This window comes from Mycena indigotica (assembly GCF_014461135.1).
Source record: "Mycena indigotica strain 171206Taipei chromosome Unknown Mind.scaff0008, whole genome shotgun sequence".
NCBI lineage: Eukaryota > Fungi > Basidiomycota > Agaricomycetes > Agaricales > Mycenaceae > Mycena > Mycena indigotica.
Genome location: NW_023503007.1, coordinates 38200 through 65632, shown reverse-complemented (window position 1 = coordinate 65632; position 27433 = coordinate 38200). Strand labels below are relative to the sequence as shown.

At 51.8% G+C, this 27433-nt stretch overlaps 6 protein-coding genes across 6 annotated transcripts; 4 read left to right on the top strand and 2 right to left on the bottom strand.

Moving 5' to 3' along the window:
* Positions 1–3205: 3205 nt before the first annotated feature.
* MIND_00905100 (F-box domain-containing protein) lies at positions 3206–5142 on the bottom strand (the record flags this gene model as incomplete). Its single annotated transcript, XM_037365692.1, has 2 exons — positions 4948–5142; positions 3206–4895 (listed from the first exon to the last, which is right to left on the bottom strand). The coding sequence occupies exons 1-2, from the start codon at positions 4995–4997 to the stop codon at positions 3206–3208; spliced, it is 1740 nt and encodes a 579-aa protein (XP_037217104.1). The 5' UTR covers positions 4998–5142.
* A 3449-nt stretch (positions 5143–8591) lies between these two features.
* On the top strand, positions 8592–9036 carry MIND_00905000 (uncharacterized protein; the record flags this gene model as incomplete). The annotated part of the gene is made up of 3 exons (XM_037365691.1): positions 8592–8674; positions 8713–8747; positions 8804–9036. 3 exons carry the CDS (start codon positions 8592–8594, stop codon positions 9034–9036), a joined length of 351 nt encoding a protein of 116 aa, XP_037217103.1.
* A 3532-nt stretch (positions 9037–12568) lies between these two features.
* MIND_00904900 (uncharacterized protein) lies at positions 12569–13155 on the top strand (the record flags this gene model as incomplete). Its single annotated transcript, XM_037365690.1, has 2 exons — positions 12569–12595; positions 12646–13155. The coding sequence occupies 2 exons, from the start codon at positions 12569–12571 to the stop codon at positions 13153–13155; spliced, it is 537 nt and encodes a 178-aa protein (XP_037217102.1).
* Positions 13156–16428: 3273 nt separating this feature from the next.
* MIND_00904800 (Pheromone receptor) lies at positions 16429–18286 on the bottom strand (the record flags this gene model as incomplete). Its single annotated transcript, XM_037365689.1, has 4 exons — positions 16429–17753; positions 17801–17867; positions 17915–18027; positions 18076–18286. The coding sequence occupies 4 exons, from the start codon at positions 18284–18286 to the stop codon at positions 16429–16431; spliced, it is 1716 nt and encodes a 571-aa protein (XP_037217101.1).
* A 189-nt stretch (positions 18287–18475) lies between these two features.
* On the top strand, positions 18476–19187 carry MIND_00904700 (uncharacterized protein; the record flags this gene model as incomplete). The annotated part of the gene is made up of 4 exons (XM_037365688.1): positions 18476–18549; positions 18601–18841; positions 18887–18937; positions 18986–19187. The coding sequence occupies exons 1-4, from the start codon at positions 18537–18539 to the stop codon at positions 19185–19187; spliced, it is 507 nt and encodes a 168-aa protein (XP_037217100.1). The 5' UTR covers positions 18476–18536.
* A 2128-nt stretch (positions 19188–21315) lies between these two features.
* MIND_00904600 (uncharacterized protein) lies at positions 21316–23954 on the top strand (the record flags this gene model as incomplete). Its single annotated transcript, XM_037365687.1, has 12 exons — positions 21316–21337; positions 21385–21479; positions 21530–21667; positions 21722–22111; positions 22160–22286; positions 22336–22500; positions 22544–22927; positions 22974–23020; positions 23071–23362; positions 23413–23500; positions 23547–23699; positions 23750–23954. 12 exons carry the CDS (start codon positions 21316–21318, stop codon positions 23952–23954), a joined length of 2106 nt encoding a protein of 701 aa, XP_037217099.1.
* Between the last annotated feature and the right edge of the window lie 3479 nt (positions 23955–27433).

Sequence of the window (27433 nt, the reverse complement as noted above, 5' to 3'; positions counted from 1 at the left end):
GTTGGTCTCTCGTCATGTCATAGCTACAGACGCGCTGGGGACTGAGCTCATTTGCGCTCATATCCAGACCATCAAGGTTTCTAAGTGCGTAACTTGACTGATTTCTCGTTTCTCCGACTGACTGTCTGCAGCTCTTGCAATTCAAAGGTCCTGGCCCTGTTTGCTTGGCCCGCTGGAGCGCCTCCCTTACATCTGCGCCGGCCATTCAATGCGGATTGAAGGCAAGATGGCAGAGGAGAAGACTTTTGAGCAGAATCGGATGGAAAAAAGGTCAAGGCGAGCTCTCTTCCTCTCGCAGTCTCGCTCTAATACTCCCTCGTGGTTAAGATGTAGCATGTCCCCGTGCATGACACAGCCTCCTTCTTTTACTTACACTCCTGCCAACCACCAGAATCTCGAGTCCACGCTATCGATATTCCCCCCCCCTTCCATTCCCAACGATTCAATACATCCGTCGGCCTTGTCTCTCAGGCTTGGCCATAAACACTCCACGTCCATGCTCTCGGCAACCTTTCCTCGCGCACTCGTTCGAAGACGAAGAAGACGTTGTTGTGCGGAAATGGTTTCAATTGCCACCTCTTCAAGGTCACCAAAGAGTGTGCCCACCCTCATCTCCCACACTGCCAGCCCCATGCTTTCACGCTAATACACCACATTCTGGTCTCCGCATCGCGAGTTTGAGCAACGGTCGTGCCCACCATGAGGCTTGCGCGCTGTCAGAAGGCAGGTCGTTGACCATATGGGCTTGCCATCTTGCGCATGTGGATTTGCGGCATCGATCCTTGGGACTTGTCCGACAGTGGCAACTGCGAGTCTCTATTTGCCGAATGTGGGAACATCTTGAGTCGTTGCTCGCCTTATCCGGAACGTTTGTCGGTTGCGGAGAGTTTGGCGTCAAGGGTCGTAAACGGGATGCAAATGACAATCCGTTACCGTCTGCCAGTGGTCCAGCAATGGTTTAGATATTTCATGTGCTGCTCATTACTTAGCGCAATACTCGTCTTCGCATTCGATCCCGTTCTTATTTATCCAGTACCCACACCTTCGTTGGCTATCCTTTTTTTGTATCTCAGCTATTTTGACCACTACTTTCCGTTTGACCGCGATTATCACTATACATGTCCTCTTTCTCTGTCGTCAAAGCCGTTGCTCCATTCACTCTCTATTGCTTTCGCGTTGGTATAACTTCAACCTGATGACGCGTTCTTTTTGCCCATCGACTATAGCTATTGTGCCGTCAACGCAGTCATTACACCCTGTTAGACGAACGACGAAATACATCGGTATCAATAAGTAGTCATAAATGCCCGGAGGCAAGGTACAGTACAATAGCAAAAGAACAATTTTCTCCTTGTCGGGAGGCTGTCGGGCCGCACCCATTTTGACACGACCCCAAACGGACTACAAAGACCAAGCACAGAGGCCTGCAGCTGGTCCCTCCAAAAACACACCCGCACATAGCTTTCCATGCAAATGTGTAGCGAGACAGGTTTTATTAAGCGCGTGTGATTTGCGCCTGAACGCCAAGTCGATACTAACATCCTCGTCCAGGACAGCGTCGACGACAGTCTTCCCATAGGTTTTAGCGTCCGGAAATAATTGAGTGTCGACAGTATGTACCACTGCACCACGAGATAAGGTTGATAGTGGCTCCTGTTGCACATAGGCAGAGTCGCAAACTTTTTGTGGGTAGCGTGACTGTGGACGAGGGCAGTGACGGGGGAGAGAAGTGCGCTACTGGTGCGGGCGCTGGCAACGAAAACAAAAACAAAAACAAAAACGTTTTGGCGGCAGGTGCAGATGCTGACGAAGACATCGAGATACTAGAGAGTATTTCTGAATGGCCATCGGGTCTTGAAATCTCGGTCTTGGGGTAAAATTGGCGCAAATGGTGTTTTCGGCGAGAGTCTGGGGGAAAAGGGACTTCAAGTGGGCGAAAACCAATATGGTAATGAAGGAGGTTGTCAACGGGCTTGAGTTCGGAGTTGGAGAATGGAGAAATAGGATGAGCTTGCTGTCTTGTCCACGGCTGCCCGGATAACGAGCTGTTCTGCCAGCGCATGCGTCATAGACTAGTCTACATCACAAGTTAGCCCATTGACCAGGGCTTTCAAGACAAGAGAACGCACAAGCACCGTGTCGTTTCCTCCTCGTGTTGTTGGCTTGCAAGATGGCAATGCGCTAGGGAGGAAGCGTGAATGGATATGGAGACAAAGTATGGTGCGGACATACTGTACAAGGGTCAATTTGCACACTGCGAGCGCAGCTTCCATGACGGCGACGATATTGTCGTCATAGAGGTGAGCATTGTCGTTATCCCAGTCATAGCAGGGAAGCAGAAGGCCGCCTGCTTGGAAATCGCTGAATGGACTAGCTCTGATTACTAGTGCTTCAGTCGGCGAGGGTTGCCGTTCGCAAATATCTGCGAAGAGAAACGCGTCAGAAACGGACTCCGTAAAAGAGGACGGCATGGGTGGATATGACGCACAGAAATGCGACCGACGGGCTCGACATTGCCACCATCATGAGTCCCTTCTCCAAAAACCAGAATATGTCGGCTGTTAAGGCACCAGCCCTGCATAATATTGACGGGAAACAGCTTTCAGCCTCAGCGAGAGGTTGGTCAAACGTCGTGCCTGGGTAGAAGAACTCACCAAACTTCCCCCCACCTTCACGAGCATCGAGTACGGGTATTTGGGCAATGCAGTGGCAAGGAGCTAAGGCAGGAAGGTGATATCGTCATCCGTGGTCGAGGAGCAGAAGAAGAATGAGATGATATTGTCACGCTGCGACATCTTCATGATCTTGACGCAGAACCACCATCTATCTACCCTGTCTTGCGCTGACGCCGCTTGCTATTGGCGCCAACATAAATATAACTCGCCGGCTTTGCGTCACCTTACGTGCAGCCTCAAACTTACCATAAGCCTCAAACTTATTCCAACTAAGTACTGTGGTGCTCCCCACTTTGATTCTAGAGTCGCACCTACAGGAGCCAGTCTTCTCAGCGGCATATTTCCCGCACAGCAATACCTCCTTGAAGAAGGGCTGAACACTGGGACTTCGGCGCAAAAAACAATCATTTGCCAATCTTGGACCGTTGGACGAATCTCCTCTCAGCTTGTGATCACAGAATGATTTTAAAACTGAGTTCAAGTTGCTGATTGGTATTGGTAATTCGCGTTCGAGGACATTCATGTTTGCGCTATACTACTTCCGTGGTCACTCTGAGACAGTATGGTTCATCCAGTTCAGGAATCCTGGACCAGCGCCTTTTCTCTATATCGTCCGCTAGCAAGGGTTCGGGAGAGATGAGAACATAATTCAGCTTTATCTGCCTCTGCATCCAGAACCGGTCATCGCAGGAAAGACTCGCCCACCCCACTTCACCTATGTCAAGCGCACGTAGCGGACATGTCGTTCGTGAATGCTCTGCTGAGGTCGTTTTCGTTCGATTTAGCAAGAGCCTCATAATCGCCGCGATCTGCATCTTTGTTGGGACACGTAGGTGCAACAGCAGTGTTTCCAGGCGTGGGCAGGCGTCATCAAACTTCGGAGGGGATGAGAGCTTCAGCTTACGAATGAAATCGAGACAATCGGGATCGCGGGGAGCGCCGGTGATCTGCACCTCGAGATGGGCCAGCAGCGGTTGTGTTCGGGCGATCGTGAGGACAAGGCCAAGTTCATCAGCAGTCGGTAATATTCGCAAGCCACGAAGGGAACTGCATTTCGAACGCGACAGGAACCCGGACACACCATAGAACGGCGCGTCGATGACAAGATACTCCAGGTTAGGCATAGAAACTGTTACCAACAGGTCGTCCACCGTCTTCCCGGATTGAATATAGAATTGTTTCATGTTGCCAAGATGTGCAATGCTCGTGGGCTGTGGACTCGGCACCGTGCCGGGGTATACGTAGGGAGCAGCGTTCACCACAGTCAACCGACAACGCTCTAGGTTGGCCGCTAACGGTAGGATCCCCCAAAGATCTGAGAGCAGAGAGCACAAAGAAAGCTCGGAGAGGTTGTGCCACGACACCGGGAGTATGAATGCATTCCATTTGTAGAGGCAAACTCTGCGCAGACGCGGCCCGCGTGCTAACCAAACCAGGGTATCATTCTCCAAGGTAATGTAACCCATGATATCCAGCAATTCGAGCTTTTCAAGACGAGATTCTGGCTGAAGAAAAGGCTGCAAAAGGTTTTGCAGGCTCTTGTTCTGTAGACTATCTAGCGTCATCGATCGCCAGCGATTGCTCGTTGGTGCAAGGAGACCGATAAGGGCTTTCCAATGCATAAATGTCGATTCAGTTATCTCGTGGCTCTCGTCGAAGTCGAGAAAAATGTCGAGGGGGGCCTGCTTGGCACGATGAAGTTGCGTCTCCAATCTCGTAAGCGGATATTTTCGAAGGAGATTTTCCAGCTTGCTGGAGCGATAGTCATACTTCAGCGACACCCTTGTCCAAAGGTGTGCATTATCAACAGCGGTTCGACGCCACCGCGAACAAACGTGGGTCAGGTTTCGCAGAGCCACGTCAGAAGAGACCCCGAGAAATGGCGTGTCGGAGAGGTAATCGTCCAAACTGAAAGAGAAAATACGAGCAAGAACAGACGGGGGCAGTTTATGAACGGCAGAGAAGATGTTTTGATGTTTTCGAATGACCTCGCCCAACTCTTCCTTCCGTTTCTCAAGTTGGGCGATTTTGTCGTTCGCACGCTGCTGGGCTTGCCTGAGTTCCTGGTCGAAAGCCACCTTCACTTGCTCAATTTGAGCCGGAATACGATCATGCTCTTCCTTGGCATCGTTGACAGAATCCTGGCTAAGACCAGCGGTGGCCTCGAGTTCATCATCGTCCAAGAGAAATGTGTAAGCTTCGATAGGTGGCAGAGGCGGACTAGAGATCCGGAGGTAAGTTTCTGTACCCAATATAGACGACGCCTACTCACGAAGCCTGGCTGAGACCAGCGGTGGCCTCGAGTTCGTGACTGTTCGTCATGGTCCAAGAGAAATGCGTAAGCTTCGATAGGTGGCAGAGGCGGACTAGAGATCTGGAGGTAAGTCTCTGTACTCAATATAGACGACGCGTACTCACGAAGCCCTGGAAAGAGCCATCGATAGTAGAGGAAGACGAGGTGGTCAGCGGAAAGAGCACGTGAGGAATCAATTCTTTCCTCCTACTTTCCATCCTGGTCGGCGACTGTAGGCCTCACCCAGCACACATATTGGAGCATGAAATTGTCTACCAGGACGCAATTCAGTAACGGTGCTCTCCCCTTGGCTCCGCTCTGATTGTCGTATTGCTGATTCGCTGTCGCTGTTTCAGCATTGCCTGTCCCCGTCACCACTATGCTGCTAGTACTACCGACCTGCCCCAGGGGTCACGAATCCACAAGATAGGCGGCTTGACTGAGAGGAAGCTTTGCTTACCGGTGCGTGAAACTACCAAGCTGTGCTGTAGCTCATCTTTCTGACACTCTCTCCAGGTTGGTCGTCTCGCATTCGGAAAATAAACGAAGAAGTCCCTGCTGCAAAACTTCCAGACCAGATGTTTTAACCGCCGCGACTAGACATAGTTGAAATAATACCGTGCGTGTATCATTCGCGGCTGACACTGGTCCTAACATTCATTCCCATAGACTTGTCTCTTATCTTCAATTGGCCTGAGCTGCCCAACTTGAACATCCTCTCGGACGATGCAGAGCTAAGAGACGAGAAGCATTCAATGGCGGGGGGTGATCATGAAAAACTGTGCATTGCAGGTATGTCCTCGCTTCTGCCCCGAATCCGCAGCACATGCTCAGACACATAGATACTCTCCGGCTCTCACGCAGAAAAACGGCCATGTTATCCTCGTTCAGAAAGGCGAATGTTTTGACCACCGAGAAGCGATTCAATGGCCCAGTGCCGTCGTTTACACTTGGCTCCTCCTCATCTACCAAACGCCACTCAGTGTTTCACATTTCCCCCCATTCGCGCTCGCTATACCACCATTTTCTCTCCCCTTTCCCGAAAACGATTCAAACATCTTCGGAATCACGAAATCGGGCACTTTGTCGACCCACCTACATGTACGCTGTCGAAGGCTTCAACGGGTTGAAGCATTTATTTGGAAAATAGACTGGGCTCGAGCTCAATGTTGCGACTGGGGAATTGCAACGAACCAATGCGGGGTTACTTGATTCAGAGTTTCGACAACTCCACGTTCATTCCATTCGCAATCCTGGGTCCTGCAACCTCATTCCAATGCGACCCGGTCATTACCTCGATCGATATCTCCTCCGTGGTCCATCTCCTCCGTGGTCCTCCGTGAACCTGCTGCAGCCCGGGGAATCTTCCTCATCGCGATTCGCTTTCCTTTTCGCGTCAGTCACACGCTATCACATCCTGCTACCACAAGCTTTTTTTCGCATCGCCGTGCCTTTGCGATATCGCTCGGCCGACCCGATCTACATGTTCCCCCTACTCAAGGGCTCGTCCCGAAGCTCTTTCTGCCCATATTACCGTCGTACTTGGGTCGTTGGATGGACTCGACGCCATATTCGCCATATACTTGTCGTGGTCGTTCATACAAGTCAATCACGCTTGCTCCACCGACTCTCGTAGTCTTCGACACTTTTGGTATTCTTATGGGCAATGTCTGGGACGCGTTTCACATCACTGTGTGTGGCCTCCAAGTTGCCCCCGGGAAAAACTCAGCCATAAGGTTTCAAATGCCGTCTTTCCTCAGTGGCCGATATAACCCACACTCGTATCATTGGCTTCGACATCTAAAACCCTTCCAACATCCTATTCCGACTGAAATCACTTGGTCGTTTTCATGTACTCTTCGAGGCGATGATATCAGGCATACTGTTACTTTTTCAGCTACTTCTACTCGTACTTTGGTTCTACTTTTCTGCTCAGCTCCATATCTCTTGACTCTGTTGTTTCTATGCATTTATTGACTCTATTGGACGATTACATGACTTGTTCTTTACCTGATTGTACGAGCCGAGTACAGACATTTCTTTCAACTACTTTTGCTCACAAAACTCGACCTCTTCTTCCCTCCATTCCGCCCCCGCATGGTAGTTGATGATCTTGAGACCCTGGGCGGTCGCCTTGGGAAGAAGCGCATACATGGCCTGCGCATACGTCTCGAAGAGCTGCTGGTGGAGCGGCGAGTCCGTGGGAAATGCTTCTTGATCACTGTGTTTGCGCCAGTGGCAGAAGCGAGGGACGCAGCGAGTCGATGCGCCGCCGGGATGGCCCGCAATGATCTCATCCAGCAGATGACATGGCGGCATACTGGTGTTGCGAAGCCCCAAGCTGCCCCGGCGCGAGGTTGGGTAACCAGTGTATATATCGGGACGCAAGCACAGCTGGGAGAGCAGAGGGAATGCACTCTCCGGATCCGTCAGCAGGGGAGACAGTAGTGCGAGTAGCTCCGGCGGTGGTGTTAGCGATGGCGACTGCCAGTGTGGGTCATCGTCCTCGTCGCTGGATAGAATTTGAAAGTTTATTTGGAGGTACCGCAAGCGCGGGAGGTGAGGGAGGAGGAATGGTGGAGTTTGATCGTGGTGTACGTGTGCTGTACAATTGTGAATAAAGTGGGAGGGCGGTCACGAATGAGTTAAAACCTACTGGGCAGCTCTATCGACAGGTGCACTAATCTTGCGCTGGCGGCGGAGCAGAGATCATGCAAACGTGATGCGAAAAGAGTGTGGCCCCACCGGATAGGTTTGCCAGTCAGGACAAGGGTACGCAAGCATTCGACATGAGCAATAATGAGCTGATTTAGAGTCGGCGGCATGAGACAGCTAATATCGAGAATTGTGGCTTTCAGTCGGCACAGGCGGGAGGGGAATAGAATGCCCGTTTTCTTTTCAGTGTTCTCCGCCGAGAGAGGGAAGTCATTTTCGTCACGATCTTGAAGTGCAGGTCGGAGATCACGAATGGACACGGTCGGACACGCCGTGAGGATGTATGCCATGAAAGAAGCCGGAACATTTGAGACGTTGCTTACTTCAAGCTGGCGCAAAGTTCTGGTCGCTGCTTGGTCACGAATAAACCTTTCGATAGCCATAGTGAATTTGATCACTGAGGTGGACGGCAAGTTCCACGCAAGATTGGCGGTAGAGAGCTTTAGGACTGCTACATTGGTCAGCTGTTTGAACAATTAAGCCAACCGATGGGATGCGGGCTCCCACTGCCAGCTGTCGCTGCAGATGGTGGTGGACAAGGTAAACGAGACAACATAGCGCGTGAGGTGAGGGTATGCAAGTAGATGGGTTACGAGGTCCTCTTCGTAGGAGCAGTCAAAGGCTCCATTTATGTACTCGATCTGAACGTGGCGATACAGTTTGCGCTGAGCGGGTTGGCGAAACACATTCGCGACGAGGCTGCAGCTGTTGAGCGTCCTAACGGTGTGGAGGTTGTCGATGATCAAGGCTATGAGTTCGGGGGGCAGAGGAGGTACCATAGAGTGGGACGGCGAGAAGAAAGATGGGTTGTGGCAGTTTGGATTGGTGGTGGTCTCCGTCAAGCAGTAGCAGCGCCGATCAGTGAAAGTCATCATCACTCTCTGACTTTTACCACCACCACGACCGCCATGGCCTTGATTTCGCCTGCCCATATGGCCACAGCAACATCAGTACTTCCGGGAACAATGTGGCGAAGACCATTCGAAGACGCGTATGCAACGATTTGGAGGAGGTTTTAGACACTTCAAGCTGGGAGGTCCGGATGAGGAGCCAAACCTTGTCGCGTGCGTGTCTTTGGCTTGTCTCCTTCTTCATCGGCGTCTTACGCTCGCTCTTCTAGTGTGTATGATCCACCCTGCCCTACATACGCATAGTCTTCACCTTTGCTCGTTTCGACGAGATCCTCAAACTTATGGCAAGCGACGAAAGCCTCTCCTTCGTTATCCGGCTCATAACCCCCCCGGCCTCATGCCATACACTTACGACTACGTCTCGCTCTTCTTTCCCGCAGCACGTAGCCCACTGGACACGACACCTTCCGTCGCAAGGAGCGAAGACAAGTTTTGGCCATGACATCATCTTCTGGTATCATAGACCCCATCGACCGAGCTCCTTCCTTATTATCACTATTTCCGAGCGAGACTTGACTCGTTGTCGGCAACCCTCCCTTTTTTCAACGACTACAGCACAATATCTATAGTCATGCTACCATGACTAAGTCCTCGCCCTTCTGTCCAGCACCCTTTGTACTTCTTCTTCTACCGCCCTCGTGCTTGACGAGTTTGCTCTAGCAATATATGCCTTTCGCCGCATTCCCTTCAATGAAGTCATGTCATATCCAGACAAGGCAATTTTTGCATCTCGCTGTCGTCTTCCGCTCGCCAACCTGTCCATGGAGTATATGCTGCTCCTGGTGTGACCCGTGGCAACCGCTGCAGCACTGAAGTCGTTACACCGTGGTTGGCTTGCCTTACACCATGTTTCGATTTGCCCTCGTCATCGTCGCCCACTCTTTGGGTCACTCGGAGCAGAAATTATACCGTGCCACCTCTATCCCTCCCCCTCTCTGTTAACCGGCCTTCAAGCCCGCGCGCAACTGAGTCTGATCCTCCTCTAGTCTTCGAGCGGAGTGTTCGTTATGAGCATTCGTCAGCTTAGCCTCTCATAACACTCCGCTTCAGCCAAGGCTGCAAGCTCGAAATTCTTCATTGTACCATGTCCACGACTCCCTCGCAATAATATGGTTTCTGCTGAACCGACTACCCACTTGGTGTAGTCACGTGGAAGTCACGCCTCCCCCCAGGCGATTTTCCATCTCGCAACCCCGTTGGAATGTTGCACTATCGACTCTATTTTCAAGTGCAACCGACTTCTAGTTATATAAAATATCTATTTCAACCGGCGCTGTGAACGGAACGGTGGACCTTTGGGATATTTTGGACCCGAGGCAATAATTGACAAATAGACCTCATACCCGTCGCTGCCACTCTACCGCGCCGGCTCGGGTGTATCTGTTGGTGTACAACGACTTTGACCTGCTCTGGCGAATGTTTTGGAAGGCATTGCGATGGACTAGGGCTGGTTGACTAGAACTGTTCGTTGGGAGAGGACGATGCGCTACCCGGTTGTTAAAAGTTGCTCGCCAGGTCTCCGATTGCGCTGCGACTAGACGAACTCGAACCTCGCTACCAGCTTCTGAGCGGAAAGATGGTCTTGTTCTGCTTTAGGAATGATCATTGTTTTCTTTATACCTGCGGCGTCATATATTCTAATGCCTTCTACCATTTAACACCTGCAAGGTGTTGACATTTCCATCTTCGATTTACCGCGTTCTCCTAGTATATTGTTTTACAGTATTCTGTCTAATCCGGCTCATACTAATACCTTACTAGTATAACAGTGCAACCGTGTAACCCTTTTGACTTGAGAAAACGCAGGCTCAAGGAGACAATCTATGTAACCAAAAAGACAGATAATGACAGTGGACTCAAAAGAACTCCACCTCGTCCTCCCTCCACTCCGTACCGGTCAAATCAAAGTAATCAACGACGGTGAACCCCAGGGTGGTTGCGGCGGGCAGGACGGCATACATGGCCCGCGCATACACCGCGAGGAGCCGCCTCCGGAGGTCCATGTCCCGCGGGGACGTGTCGAACTCCCGGTGAGGGGGCCTGTGGTTTCCGGTCCAGAAACGAATCTCATGGTAGAAGCGCGGAACGCAATAGCAGGCGGCAGGGCTGCGAGCGAGGTAGGCAGCGAGGAATTGGTCCAGGGGCTCGCACAGGTGGGGCAGCCGCGGGTTCGGGCGGAAGACCCTGTCCTCTCTGTACGCGGTGGTGTAGTTGGCATATAGCTCGGGTTGGAGACAGAGTTTGGAAAGAGAGGGGAGTGCGTCGTCTAGGGTGAAGATAGACAGCAGGTCCATCAGACGCGGCGGGGGCATACAAGGAGGGATCCATCGGCCGTCTGAATATGCTTCGTATAGGTTTTCGAAGTTGATCTGGAGGTAGCGCAAGTGTGGGAGGCGGGGTAGTTGGAGAGCGGTCAGTGCACCGTCTTGTATGCTGTCTTTAGAACGTTGTCAGATTCGAAAGCAGCGCTATAGTCGTGCGACGTACATGCCCGGGGCAATTGTATGGCCAGACATTCCAGGGTTGCGCTGACAGCCGAGCAGAGATCGAAAAAGTTAGATGGGATGATTTGTTGGCCCCTCCCGAAGCCCGAGGTGGTAAGGACAAGAATACGCAGTGTTTTTGTATACGGGAGGATGCAGTTGTACACTTCTGGATCGGTGATGTTGAATAACCCAGCTCGAAGTAGACTCAAACTACCAACAGGTGAAGCGACTCGGATTTCACCACCAGCCAGTTGCTCCTTTGCGAGTCGGATGTCAAAGAGGGAGAGGGTAGGGCAAGCCGTCAGGATCGTATGCATGGACGCGCGTGGAAGTTCAAGGAAGCTATTCAAGGTGAGCTGGCGCAGTCTTTGGCTTGCTACTTGGCGGAGAATAAACGCTTCGACTGCCGTTAGGAATAACTTGCGATCCGCGGCCCATTTGCCAGCGAGGTGGATTGACCCGGAAGCCCAAATAACCGCAACGTTGGGAAGGAGCTGAAACAGTGATTTCAACGAACAAGTCCTTGAGATGTCCTCCCAGATATCGTTCTGCCAGAGGAAGGGCATCCTCAACGCGAACGATTGAACGTAGTGCCCGAGGTGAGGAAACGCGGCAAGGTGAGCTAGAGTTGCAAGCGGACGAGCACGATCCGCATCGTCAAATTGGAGCGCAACGTGCCGCCAGAGTTTGCGTTGGGTTGGGCGGCGGAACGCATCTGCAACGAGACAGCACGTCTTGAGTGTGTCGGTCTTGTCGAGGTGGGCGACAATTGCGTCTATGAGTTCTTGCGCAAGAAATGTGGCCATGGAGTCAAGAGGCGTAAGCTGTAGCGTGGAGTTCAGAGCTGGAAGTTGTGATCAAGGGCGCTGGCAAGCTCGTTGATTGCACATGACACATCATTGACAATCGCGCTTGTCTTCGACCACCACCATTGATTTCGCACCACCTCAAACGTCGTCTTCAGCACTGGCCCTGCTGCCGCGGACTGTTGGCGTGTGGTCTAGGAGAGCAAGAAAACGATGGGGGCATGGTTTGTGGGACACAAACCTTGAGCTGGTGCGTGGATTCAATTCGGATTTGAAGCTCTCTTCCTCCTCATACCGTCCCACAGCACCACTCTCTGCTCATCTACTATCATTATTGCCTTGCCTCTAAGCGGGCAACACCTCTCCTCTACGGTATTCCCCCTTGGTCCTGCCGTTGCATCGCCAACGACAGCACCTGCGAAGCGCCCCAGAAAACTCTGCAAATGGAGCTTCCAGACAATTCACTGGATATCTGTGTCAAGAAAGTCGAGGTTTTTGCTCCAGGAGCCAACTTGAAAACGAGCCATGGGTATGATATTCTCCACAACCAACCTTGCACGTCCGGTCTCTAATCCCTCGCAGTTAACCTGTTGATCAACGAGTCTGCACATTCTGGCCTTTCAACTTCGTAATGACCTCGTCGCGGAAACCATATTCTTGACTTGGTTGTTGTTGGTGGGGTATGACTGTGGTGGAAAGTCAATGGCGCGTTCGTGTCTCTGTGAAGTCTCGACCTTACCGCTGATCTTATGACTCTAGAGCTTTCTGCAACTTTACTACCATCAACTTCGCCGACCAACCTCGTCCTTGAACAAGAGACCCAATTCTTCTCCCTTCGGCAAATTCAATCTCCATGCTGCCATTATACCGGCTATATCACCTCTTAAGCAATTCCTCTCACTTCTCACGGTCTACCATGTCATACTCGGCCCCCCTCACCACTACCAAAATGCGCGTCCCACCCATCGATTCTCTCCATCTCCCAATTTGGAGGTCACGTGCACCATCCTCTTGCTCGAATCGACTTCGAGCCCTGCGTCTTCGCGGCTTTCCATTGCAAGCGAGCGACTCAAATACGGCTGCTGCATAATATGCCACCCCCAATTCCCATCGTCGGCGCATCCGAAACGATTTTTACAATCGCCTCCATCCTATGGTCTTTTCAGTCAGTTCGAGGGATATCGGATCTGGCGTGGACGAGCAGTACCGCTGGCCTTCATGGCCCTAAATCGACAACGACACATGGCCCGCTCAGTCTTTTATATCTAACGACCCCATTCGCCTGGCCCCATCAACTTGTGTTTCGTCGGCCAAAAAACTTTATCGAGGAATAAACGCTCAACACATGGCCAGCGAGACACTTCTCCTCCATACCTCCCCCGCATGCCGCGTGAATCGCTCTTTGTGGTGGACAAGTCCGCTCGAGCACCCGCGACATCTCTCTCTCCCTATCGATCTGGTCAACCCGCTTGTCTTTGACCACCACCAGTGATTTCGAACGTAGGCGGAGAGCATTGGTGCAGGGGCACTGTTCACCGCTGGGAGCAACAAGAAGGAGACAGGGAGATAGATTGGAGGTCGCTCCGGCGCAATGTGCGTGGATTTGGATTCGAGGCTTTTCTCCTCCTCATGACACCGCTCTCTGCTAGTACTCACCTATAACCACGATGGCTGCACCTCTGCCGTCAACGTCAACATCGCTCTTATAACTTCTCGGTCTTCTCAAGGTGGTCATGTCGTTCAGCGCCAGCGACAGCGGCTGTAAATCGTTCCAGGGCGCTTACGGATGGACCATCGAGTCGCTGTCCGTGACGGAGAATCTCGTGGCTGTCGTTGTTGGAGGGCCAACTCGAAAACCGAACTTGGGGGTACTCAGATCTTGCGCGTCGATTCTGAATCCTCACAGTCAAAAAAGTTACAAGCGGGGTCTCAACTGTCTTGCCTTGCGACTCTGCGACAAGCTTGCCGCGGACACCATATCTTTACCTTGCGCTGGTGGCAGGGGTGAGTCGGGTAACGATGACTCTGGTCGCTCATTGGTGCGTTCATGCTGCTGTAAAGTAACGGAATTCACCGCTCAACCCATTGCTCTAGCGCTGCCCTTGCCGTCGCTACCATCGATTTCCTCAGAACAGCCGTCCTTTGCAAGACTCGCAACGGAATCTTTCCCTCTCGCGATCTTCGACAAAATTCCATCTCTACACCCTAATTATACCGGCTGCGTCTCGTCTTTAACCTCCTTCCCACTTCCCTTGGTAAACTCCGCCATATCCGACCGCCACCCAATCGAAATCCGCGTCGCAGCTATCGCTTCTCTCCCCATCGCCCAATTTGGAGGTCACGTGCACTATCCTTCTGTGGACGAAATTGACCTCGAGCTACGGCAACCACTGCGTCTTCGCGTCTGCCCACTCTGGTGGGCACGAGCTACTCCAACCCTACCGCACTTTATCTCCTCCCCATTCCTATCATCAGCTCCCTCGAAACGCTTTTTCTTGCATCCATCCAATGATCTTGGATATGGCGATATTGGATATGGCATGGAGCATGTTATCGACGGCGATGATTGACAACGAGATATATCTCGCCCTTTTTTTGTATCCAAGATCGCCATTTCCCGCGCCAATCGTTCGTGGATTGTCTCTCTTGGACACTTGCGCGGAAAGCTCCCTCTCTTGGCGAGGATCACGCTCGTTATATGGCCGACGAGATTTTGCACACTCTCGGCTTCATTGGGCTGTGCAAAAGCTGCCCTGGTTGCAATTGTTGTGCTTGGAATACGGGAAGAAGCGCAGAGCGGGCGGAGGTGTATCCTTACTCGAGAGAGAGAGAGAGGGGGTATGTATGTTCTCTTGTTCCCAAGATATATCATTATGTACTCACTCCGGAGGCAGACGATACGAAACCAAAGCGACGAAGAACTAGTGCATACTTTATGCCTTGTCATGAATTCGATGCTGCAGCGGGTCGAAAGGCATCATCGCGCTTGTTCCACTGAGAAACGACTATTCAGGGATCCCAACACTATCACTTTTCCGCGCAAGGAGATTCATGTCTTTTGGTCCTCGTCGTTGCCTGCCCAGTCAAGCAATTGAAGATGGCCGAAGGATGCAGGTTGTGTTATCGTGAATGGTTTTCTCCTGTGAGTTGACTGTTTTTTAAACTGCTCGAATTCTCGCTTACCGGTGATAGAAATTGGGAGATATGCGATACGAGATATATTTGGTCTCTGCTCCGCTGTGGTGTTGTGCGTTTATATATTATGTCGCTGTCGTGTTCCGGTTTTGACTATTGATGTTCGTTATACAGTGCTTTCGCTGGGTTTATATAACATCGGATATCGGCCTTGAGATTCCTGACCGACCACGATCTTTCGGAAAACTTGTTCCCCGTACTCGACACACTCTTACCACAAGTCGCTTTCAAAGACACCTACTTACCTGCATCATCCTCTTTCCTCGACAATTACACCCATCCGCTTGGTCGTGCTGTATCACCCGATCGACCACGTTTCTGCATTTGGCGAGCGGGCCAACAATCGTGGTCCTCACGGATGCGTGCAGCCAACAGGCGTCAATATTGCTCGCTGCTTATGAAGCACACACGATACATATTCCCTTCGTTTCTTATCCCGTTTCCCCCAAAGCCCCTTCGCCCTTTACTTGCTCTTCTTGCGATAGACAATGGACATTGCCTTCCTTGCCTTTATGCTTCTCGCTTCCTAACACCTTGTATAACTTGTTTCTCGTTCTCCTGGACATACATACCCACATCCTCCTCTTTCCCTTGACCACGCCACTCCCACTATCACACAATCGACCAAGCTTCCACATCTGGCGAGCGGGCCGACAACCGTCAAACGCGTTCCGCACCTCTCTTTGGCCAACATGTGTCAATGTGTTTCGATGCTTATGATTCGGACTCGATACATATTCCTCCTCGTTTCTTGTCCATGTTCCTTTCTCAGAAACCCCATTCGTTTTTCATCTTAGACTTTCAAGACTGCTTGCTACGGAACACCTTGCATATACAGTATATATATCGAGTCCAATCCCAATCACACCAATCCATTGCTTCATTGATTTGCTCCACATACACGCTCGCAAAAAACAAGCACGTTGGTATTGGGTCGTAATGTGTGCGTGAACAGAGGAGTACTACAGCGAAAGCTAGTTGATACAGTGGATGAGGTCGTAAGTAAGCCCAGGGCGGGAGCGAAAAGGAACAAAAAACAGTAGAGCAAGAGTATCATATCGTAAAGGTAGGGTGTCCGTCAAGTCATCGCAGAAGGGACAGGTGCGGAAAGTGAAGGTGCAAGGGGGACGGCGCGGCGCACGCTCGGCGCGGGTCGTGGGTAGCCGTGAAGGAGGGCATGTGTAAGCAGAATCGCTAGTGGAGTTTCGTCGTCGAGCCCGAAGGCGGCTCGGAAGCGGTGTGTTGGTGCGCGGAATACGGGATATGCTCGTTGCGTCGCGTTATTTTTCGAGTTGGTCGTCGTCTTCATCATCTTCAGTCTGCTCCTTGCTCGCGAAAGCCATTACATCAGCGTTCTCCCCCGGGTCGGACTCCCTGCCGAGGCAGGTCGGACGGGCTCCATTCGAATCGATTGCCCGTCTCCGGACTCAGAAGAAGGTGACCACGAATCCCTGTCCCGCTCCGACTCCGGGATTGGCTCGACCATCGATGAAGCAGCTGTCGGTTGGTAAACTGCGGGATACGGTCTCGAGGCCCAAGCAAGATGAAGAGGCAAGGCGGAGAGGGGTCGAAAGCCGTCGAAGTCGGAGAAGGGGAGGAAGTCGGGAACGATGTGATGGAGGATGGGGTGTCGATCTCAAGCTCGACTTCGGGGTGTTCGTGTGCTTGGTGCAGGTAGTCGGGGTGCTCGTCCCGACGGTTCTCATCTCGCTCCTCCTCCGGAACACCCTTCTCGAGGTCATAGACTTGGCCAAGATGTTCCACGAATCGCGATTGAGACTGACGACCACTCTCTTGTCCCTCTTCGCCTTCATAAATGTACCCTGCCGTTGCTCGAGTTGAAGCGAATGAAGGAGCGCGCTTGAGGTCCGTCAAATCGGTAAAGACTGACGCAGATGGTGACGCGGATGTAACTTCGGTGAGGGATCCGCTGGTGCTGTATAATGGAAGGGGAAGAGAGATCGCAAGAGCAGAGTGACGAATTGGAGGAAGTTTGGTGGGGGGTTGGCTCGTAACGAAGGAAGGACGAAGTTGGGGCTTGAAGGCGGCGTTGACGATAGGCTTGGTATTGCGGACAGCAAATAACCCTGTTCTGGGGCGCTGAATACCACAGCACGCAAGCAAGCGCCAAAACCATCGTACGATCGCGCCAAATGCGACACCGTAGTTCTTCCTTGCTTCCGCAGCGAAACCGAAGAAGACGAAGAATACGAGGGCAGTGGCAGGGGCCACCCAGCGAGTGAATTCAATGGCCCGCGCAAGAAGAGGATCGTTCCTCCAAAAGATCGCGGGCACTTGAAGAACGCGGCTGAACATAAAATGAGTATCGGCAAGGGATACCCAAGGCACAACGGGGGTCGCGGTAAGGTTCAGATAGATGGCCACGATTCCGAGGGGGGTCGTCAATAGAATATCCATGCCTGACAAGGCCATGAGACGCAAGTAACGGGATGTCGTGAGACCGGAAGCTCCGGACGGCGAAAGGAATTGTGCGAAAGATGCCCTTTGGCGGATGAAGGCGCGAAGAGAGAGGATGCCATAGCATGCGGAGACGCATCCAACCAAGGGGGGCCATATAAGGTTGATGAAATACATGGGAATGGTGTTGACAAGTGCGGGGGAGCAGCCGATTTGTTCGTAGAGGTTGAAACGGTGACCCTGGACGATGTATTCTGGCATACATGAGCAATGTTGTTTTCAGTATGTGTCGGTGACTCACGAAGGGCAAGATAAACGAGGGGGAATAGAACACAAATGAGTGTGTCGACGAGAATTGCACGGCGTTTCTAACAAGATTAGTCCGACATTCACCACATTTTCGGAAAGAACGCACCTCTGCAGGTGTAATCGACACGGCTTTCACACTTGCGATTTGGTAGAGGCGACGATTTATGCAGAGGGAGGCGGCAGGAATGCCGACGGAAGAGGCCATGGTGATACGAATGGCTGTTAAAGGTCAAGCTGAGTTCTTTGGGCAGGAACACAAAGACATACAAATATCGCACCATACTGGTGCCTTATTGAGGACGTCGTCCGCCCACAACAGTGAGTTGACGAGTTGGTTGAGGCATGCGAGGGATGACCACATTATGTAGAAACACGTTCCAGAATTCCAAGCATGAAGATGCCAAGGAAGCGGGACGAGTACGAAGACGAGGCCCAAGCAGGCACAGACGGGGAAAAGTGGATAGGTAGGATCAATCATGGCGGTCGTTCGGAGGTGGAGAATGAAGCGCAAGGGGGGAGATGGAAGAAGGTGGGAGGGAATCCGCAAAGGGACGGCATTATGAGTGGCGAGCACAAAGGCATTTTGCGCATTGTGACACAATCGTCACCAGTCACGCTGACAATGTGTCACATATGTCACACGAAAGCGGCATCACGGCAGCCATTGCTCGATCAACTCCATTTAGCCTCCAATGCCTTGACCTTATCCCCTCGACCATTGTTGCGCTATGTCAAAGCCATGTATTTAAAGCCGCCAACCTATCGCTCTCTCTCACCTACTTCGCCTCCCAGATCTCTGTTGCTCCCCTTTGCGCTCGCTCCGCCCACCGCTCCCTCATCCTCACAGCCCACTCGCAACCACGCACTCCCCATGGACTCTTTTGAAAACATCTACTTCTGCTCTATCCCCACGACGTCGACCGACCTCAGCGACTGCAATCCTGACTCGCCTCGCACGGACCAACCCTCACCCATCGACAGCGAGCAGCTGGGTGCAGGTACTGCAAGCGTCTTTTGTGTCATCGCTTAACTCGTGAGCCTCTTTTGCGTTCTCCACTCCTCGCTCACACCCTTTCAGCTCGTTATCCTACGAACGTAGTGATCTGTACTGCCAACGCCATCGGCGGTCGTGCGTGCCACATATGCTTTCCTTCACTACCTCCTTAGACGTCTTCAGACCGCTCTACCTGGTCACTTTGATAGTGACTAGGCTGTTTTTTGTATATCTCGTGTATTCGATCTTTCTTCTCGATGTATCCGTGTACTGTCGCATACCCCATAATTCGATTTCTCTGCTCATTATTCCCGGTGATGGCGTGTACTCAATCCCGAATCTCCTGGTCGCATTCGGCGCGTGTCCTCGTCAATCAATAACTTGAATGATACTTAAATCATAAGTACGTATGGTACTTACTGCCACTGCCAGTGGTTCCTTTAATTAGCTCCCCGACGCGCCATTGTTAGCCATTTTGGGGTCAGGTCCGGAGGATGTATATTCAAGTTGAGAACAATGCGCTTGGAAGACAATGGTCATATTATAGCTATAAAGAGACGACGAATGTGTGGCTATCTCACTCCCCCCCTCCGGTATATCCCGCAACCTATATCGCTTTTACGCTGCGAGCAGCTCTACAACGGGCTAGCCCTCATTCCCAATCTCGATGGACACTTTCACAAACCTCACCCAACTCACATCCTACTCTGCACCGGCGGAAACGAGCGTCGACGTCGACGATATTCCCCTTGACTTCGAGAGGGCCGGTACCAGCGATCTCGGCGCGTATTGTGTGGTCGCCTGAGCGTGTCTGCGCCAGAAGTGAGCGTTAATTGTTCGCGACTCTCTATCAACGACGAAGTTCTAATAGGCCCACCGCCGACCGAGCTACTGTCTCTCACCCGAACACCTGGAACGTTAATCTTGTGTTAATCCCATACCTCTGTAAGCATCGCCGGCCGAAACGGTCCCGTTTCCTAACAGCGATCTCACAGGCACTAATATCGTCGAAATAGCTCTGCGAGCATCGCGATACAAATACCCAAGTTATTGTTGTAGCCCGTGGCTCTGTACCTCGTTTGTAGATAGACCCAGTTGAATGTATCACCGCCCCTACCACCAGGGGCAAAGCTAGCGGCAGATAGCATATGGCAGTTTGTTGGCAGTTTGCAAGGCAATTTTTTTGCTTTGTTAAAAACAAAGAAACCTTTGTCTTTGCCCAACTGCCGCTAGGTCTGCCATTAGCCAACTGACGCTAGCATTGCCCCTGGTGTACTGGGCTAGCGTCTCTCTTGAAAACCTTGGAAAGCATCTTCCCGAAACTTGGTGATACAAGCTTAAGTTCCTATACCATCCAAAGAGTAAGTATCCGACGACGAGCGCCAACAGATTAACGGTCTTGTTAGCTATACAGCTTAAGACTTGACTTGATGGGTGCGATTGCGCAAGTGGCAAGAAGAATGGTGACCTCGAGAGCTGTTCGCGAAACACAAGGAAGGTGACTATCGGATCTGTTGTGCTGCGATTAGAATGAATTTCTACGCACTTGCAGTGAAACGCATATCGTTAGGACCACAACTTTGAGACAATGGTCGACCAAGTTGTGATCGGCTTCGATGTATAGTGGCAAACACCTGAACAATGTGTTGTCGGTTCCGCATTGTCCACATCACAATGGCACTACCAGTCTGATTGGCATTGTTCTCTTGATATATAAAATGCTCACTGCGGTGGACCCGTAAGCTCACCATTCCAACCCACTCATATCTCTGGCACCGCCAAATCACTCTCCTTCCACCTCATGGACGCCTTCAACGAGATCGGCCTTATCTCTAGCGATTTTCTCTCTACCTCTTTTGACTCCACCGAAATCTCCTTCGGCGAAGAGTCCCCAGCACATCCTGTCGATACAGAGCAGATCGGCAGCGGTATTCCTAACGACGTTCGTGCACTGTGTGTCGTGGCTTGAGAGCGGTTCGCTGAGTTGTTGCTATCCACGGAAATGTCTCATTGGCCAACAGCACTGACCAATATGCTATTCAACTTCTCCGGCAGCCTCAACCTGAATTATCCGGTATGTTGCTTGTTGTTGGAACCGTACTAGGTGCTGACCTGATATCGGCGCGCTCTCTAGATCATGGCTCTACTCCCGCCGGCGCGTTTAGTAGTCCCAATATATACCCGGGCCACTGGCCTATCGGTGGCACTGTGTGCTCATATACCCTTGCGAGAATGTAGCGATAGCCATGAAATATCATTATCGACGACTCACTGCCCACGAAAATCCGCTTATAGACGTCGTTTGATGAGTTGAGCGCAGGTGAGCGCGCAAGGCCAATTTGCATAAGACAGCTGGAGATGCGGCGATTCAAATTGAGAAACGATTGATTCGCCGCTGAAGGACGTCGTTCAGGATGCGGAACTTTGGAGAAGGAATGTGTGTGTGACATATGTGACACGTGACACTACACCTTTCCCGCGTCGTCCGCCCAACGCCCGACTCGTCGCGCACCATGGCGGCCAGAAAGCTACAAAGTACGACCAGAGCCCACCTTCGCCTCCCTCTCTCAGCTTCTTTGCAGCCGAAATCGACCAGGCCCTGAAGAAAGTCGCCGAAGGTGTCGAGGTCTTTGAGACCACATACGACAAGATGCAAGCATCCAATAACGCTGCTCAGGTGCGCTACCGTGTTGTGCCTGGGGTCCTTTGGCTGACGAGGATGGGCAGAAAGAGAAGCTGGAGGCAGCGCTGAAGATCCAAATCAAGAAACTGCAGCGACTACGGGACCAGATTCGCGCGTGGGTAGCGAGCAGCGACATCAAGGACAAGACGCAGCTGCTCGACAACCGGCGGCTGATAGAAACGGTGCGCGACATAGGCTCTTCCCTGGGGGCGTTTTGCTTATTTTGTCGTGGCCAGCAAATGGAGAAATTCAAGGCCTGCGAGAAGGAGGTGAAGAAGAAGGCCTTCTCGAATGTCGCGCTCGGGGAGGCGGTCAAGCTCGACCCGAAGGAGCAGGAGATGATCGAGGCAGTTTCGTGGCTGGACACGCAATTGGAGAAGCTCCAGATGCAGGTCGAGGCAGCTGAGGCGGAGGTCGAAAACCTGTTAGGCGCGCAGAAGAAGAAAGCGAAGTCGGGCTCGGCTACTGCGACACGACTAGACGACCTTGATCACCTCAATGGACGACGAAAGTGGCACATTAGTCGACTTGAAATCGTCCTGCGTATGCTGAATAACGGCACTCTGGACCCAGAACAGGTTATGGCGCTGAAGGAGGACGTGCATTACTTTGTTGAGACGAACATGGTGTGTTTGCTGTGTTTCTTAGTCCTCTTCTTTAATGACTCGCTGCAGGAGGAAGACTTTACCGAATACGAGGGCATTTATGACGAACTCAATCTTGACGAGGAGGAAGAGAAGTTCCGAGGCGCTCTAGAGGACACAACGCATGATAGCGATGACGAGTCCGAGTTTGTCGATGGTAAGGCCCCAGTCTTTTGGTAATGGACAGGTGTTGACACCTTTTCAAGAACCAGCGCCGTCGACTCGACCTGTAGCGAAGAAGGCGTCAGAGGATAACAGCAAACGAGCCGAAAGCCCAATCCTCAAGAAGTCTGCCGTTACACCAAGAAGTGCGTCGCCGTCTGGCTTTATATACCATGCTGACATTCACCCACAGAACAATCTGACGGCACGTTTGTTGTGTGGCTACACTGCCTCGCACTGACTCCCCTCCAGCCAAACCACCAGCAGCTTTCAACGTGCAACCCATGTCGAGTTTACTCAAATCTGCACCAAAACCGGCAGCGGCACCGTTACCGATACGGGGTTACTCTGCTGCAGTACAGCATCAACCTCCAGCGCCACCAGCGCCACCAAAGCCGGTACCCGCTCCTGTACAAGCGAAAGCGACGACATCAACAACGGTGCCGCCACCATTACCGACAGCTTCGACCTTGGATACGCCTTCTTCGCCAAGCATGACACATCCATCTGCCGCAAGCCCAATGTCGTCTTATGCTTCGGTATCGGTCTCGCAAGGGGAACGCGAAAGCTCGTTCTATGAGTCACCAGCGTTGTCGGAGGCAGTTGCGGCACCAGTCGCGATTTCTTCGCCCAAAGGTCATTCTATTTGATATCCACATTCGTTTTTCTAATGATTTACAAGGCTCTATTGCTTCGTTACCTCGAATACCGTCTCCTCCGAGTGCTTCGGTTTGTTCGGCTCCCAAGTATCCGCCCCATTACCTGACAAACGACTGCAGGAACCGCTTGTGGAGCCAATATCCCGACAACCAAGCGAAGATTCAGAAGTTGATGTTCCGCGGTTCCCGCCGGGCGTGGCTGTTGCGAGCGACCCTCCCGCAATCGCTCCATCAACATCGACATCTTCTGCAATTGGCTCGCATCGACAACCACAAGCGCAGGCGAATGGTCATACGGCAGCGGCACCTCCAGTTGCGACAACGCCGATAACGACGTCGACCGTGCAGCCCAGCTCGTTCCCGCCAGGTTTGGCCGATTTGGTATTACCGTTTGAGAGGGCCAAGCAACGAGGTTCGGCATATATTGTCCATCCATCTTTCATACTAACAGTGACATTGTAGCGAGTCAGCGGATGCAAGATGTCGAGACGCTGAACAAGTACCTCACAAACGGTCTTTCGAGTATCCCACAACCGCAAGATACCCTCAAGTAAGTGAGCTTTTCTGGTATTTATCGTGACTAAATATGTTTCGAGACCGAAGTACTATATGCCGCGCAATCCGTTTCCGACCGCATCGTATTACCCGCAAGCCCCACTTGCCCTGCTCAACAACAAGGCGCTGTATTCGCAAATCGATGTCGAAACACTCTTTTATATCTTCTACTTCGTGCCCGTGTCTTACCCCAAGTTCGTTCTCTTCTTCATTCCCCATCTTGCATGCTGACCGCGATTGGCAGATACCTCGCCGCCGAAGAGCTCAAGCGGCAGTCGTGGCGCTTCCACGTCAAGTACCTGACGTGGTTCCAGCGGCACTCGGAGCCGCAGGCGATCACGGAGGAGTACGAGCAGGGCGTGTATGTCTACTTCGACTGGGAGGGCTCGTGGTGCCAGCGCAAAAAGAGCGACTTCCGGTTCGAGTACCGCTATTTGGCGGAGGACTAAGCATGGACATTGCAGCTTGTTTTGCTTTGTGTCTCTCTCTTTTGTACTGTGTTGTTAAGCACCCGAACTGTATGTATTCACTATCCCTGACGTTAGTCTGTTGTGTACTCCGTTTGTACCTCCCGTTGGAACCTGAAAAGATGTGCAGCTATTTTGTCCGTATAAAGAGGTGGTGACCATGAAGCGGAGAGAAGGGCCGTATATGGGAAGATACAGTAGCAAAAAAGGTATCTGAGAGGCCATACATAGGTAGCAACCGAGAGCAGGTACATCGTATGTAGTGAGAATACGAAAGAGAAAAGAAATGAGTACATAGAACGGATGCGAATGAGAACAGGGCGAAGGACGAGAGGAAGAAAATGTCCAGGTATGCAAACGAGCAGTAAAAGAGTAGCGGTATGTCGGAAGGGAGAGCGACTGCTCAGTGGGTTTCTGAGAGGATAATGTCGACATGCCTTGGAAAGACAATGAAATACGCTTCCCTATTAATGTGTCTTCTTCAAGCTTTGAGATCGTGTTTTCTGGTTCTTCCTTTCAGCTCTCCGTTAAGACCATGGTCTTAAGCTTTACCAGATCCAGCTCCTCCAGAGAACGACGACGGGTGGCTGAAAAAGCGGAGGGAATTGCCGCAAGTCCGATGGCCTTCCTTTCCCTCGACGAAAAGCAGATGTCGAGTCGCATTTGTCGGAGAAGGTAGATGAAGAACTGCAACCGTATAATGTCATTCTCGGAAAGCAGGTGTGGGTCGGAGATGAAGAGATATATCTCGTGGTTGTGGAGAAGGTGTCTGAGGACCCCAGGCGCTGGAGGACGCAAACCGACATGACGGATTCTGGTGTCAGAACGGCCAAATGACGAGCAATCCTTGGGGGGCTGAAAATCGTTAGGGAGCAGTCTTGTCGAGTCAGGAAATAAGCACCTCATTGATTAGTTTTAGCGCATGGATTCGAGAAAGTTTGGTTTTGTGGAAAATAGAGCCATGTATAATGTGATCCATCGGAGGCTCGTGCCGGTTGTGGGTGGCATGGAAAGTTTGGAAAAGCCGTTCGAACAGTTTCGACAGGGGACTGCTAACGCTGAAATATGCTTCCGTGTCGAGAGCGTTCGTCAAGTCAAGAACGACGACAGACGGGTGGAAAACGCAAGCTTTGGCGCAAGCCAGTAACACCAGAATTGCATGATGTCGACGGCGGTGAGTATGTATCAAGCTCCCACTTCCCCAACGAAGACAAACGAAGAATGGCAACTCGACACCATTCTCGGAAAGACGGTGATTGCGGGGGAGGAAGAGATGAATGGACGAGATTTCTCGTGGTGGCGGGGAAAATGTCTGGAGATTCCAGGTGTTTGGCGGACGCAAACCGACGAAAAGATCATCGGGTGGAGCTCGTCTGCAAAGACCTTGGCGAGAGGAGTAGAGGGAGCGATCGAGTACAATCAAAAGATGTTGCCGCCACCACGAAAGAGGATTTTCAAGGGGGGCGGTTTTGAAGGAGGAAATGTCGGGGAAAATAACCGCACATGAATGTGGGACGAGGAGGAGGCGGAGCACAAGCGATGTCGGATATTCGAAGTGCGGAAATTGGATTCTTCGAGGACAATAACGCCAGAAATCATGTGCTGTCCGAGGAACGAAGTTTACATTGGGAGAACTAAGCTATACGGTATCAGTGTTAGAAGCGGGACCTGACAGCACAGACGCACCGCCAATCGAGCTCAGAGCCTTTATTCGAGCGACGACAGAACAGCTTCTGGTAAGCTGAGTATAATGTCATCACGAAAGACAAATCGAGACCGGTCTTGACACCCACATACAGCCTCAGTACTTGTGAATCGCTCTCTCCATTCGACAGGAGGGACTCTGGTGTGAGAACGGCCAAATGACGAGCAATCCTTGACGGGGGCTGAAGATCGCGTTAAAGACTACTCATGTAAAGTTAAGGGAAAAGCACCTGCTTCGTGAGATCCGATCTGTTGCTTCGCGAAAAGCTCAGGTTGAGGGGACAGGCATAGAGAATTGAAAAGTTGCGCTTGGAGACTCGTGCCGATTGTGGGTGGCAATGAAAGTCGGTAACAGCGGTTGGGATAGTTTTGACATGGGACGGCTTGGATGGAGATCGAAGAAGATGACTGTGAGAGATTAGAATGAAGAAATGAAACAACATTTAAGCATCGTACACGGGTGTGCAAGTTCCAGCTCGAGCTTTTTGCCCGTAAAACACCTCTGGTCGGACTCGTTCGTGAAAAGCCGGCCATGTTGGACAACAGCACGTTATAAACATGTGTCTGGTCCTAGTGGAGAGGGATCCGCGACGACTGACCACACTAGCCAATGGAATATATCCCAAATTGACGCACAGGCTGCGGGATGGACGTCGGTTCCCAAATCGCTACGATGAGTCGAGAGCACAGAATGGGGAGAAAACATGATATAAGGTTATGGATATAGAGCGTCTTCATCGCAATGGCGGGTCGAAATGGCGGTAGATTTGCTGTGGCGCGAGGTAGAGTGAGTGAGTGAGTTTCGCTGACGCCGAATGGCACGTGACTCCCAAATCGAGCGAGAAACAGCCAAGGCGCGTAATTGTGGGATGCAGAGGATGCAAATCGACGATGCCACTCCAAGCGGCATGTGTGTATGTTGGAAATATAGAGTAAGACGGCACGATGGCGGCGCAGGGATTCGTTATGTGGGCGACAGCCGGGGATTCAGGATGGCGTTGTCGTTCTTGGTAAAAACGACGACCATGTTAAGGAAATGCGATGGTGTTGGAAGCGGGTAAGAGCACTATGGGTGAAAGGCGTTAACAACAGAGTCTGGAAGTTGTATGGCATGAGCATACCGTTACCCCAGGACAGCTATCATCCACTCGAGACCAGCACGAGTTGAGTATGTGATTTTCGAAGCGACTGCATTGAAGAGTCGGATGACCAGACAGTCGAGACAACTGCTGTTTGCTGCTGGACGGTCAGAATCGAGGCGCAAAGTCACGGAGGATCCTTGCCTGGTATGTCGCTCTAGCGCCACATTTCACAATAACCTGGAGATGTCCAGACACGAAGAGCGTTCCCAAGCGCCTGAGGCTCCCTCCGTAGACAAGTGATTCGCGACTGCTGGGGCCGGCGCTGGATGGTGCAGGGACAGTCGTGAGAACAGGTGCAGCTTGTTTCGAGGTCGAGGTGTTGCGAGGACAGGTTAGCGGGGGATACTATAGGAGATTATGAATGAGAAAATCAAGCCGCAGATAAGAATACACGCACATAGGCAGCTTTCGCTCGAGTTTTTATGGCCCACAAACCCTCTCCTACTCGCGTTCTGGTGCCTCCTAATCGACAATGGCCCTTCTCCAGCGGCCTATGGCGCCCTGCCTATCTCGGGAGACGGCGTTTGTAGCCATTCGTGATGCACGAGAATCGGCGGTGGTGGTAAGAGACAAGAGGGACTGATGGGCATCGCGATCAACAGGCTTGCACTTGAC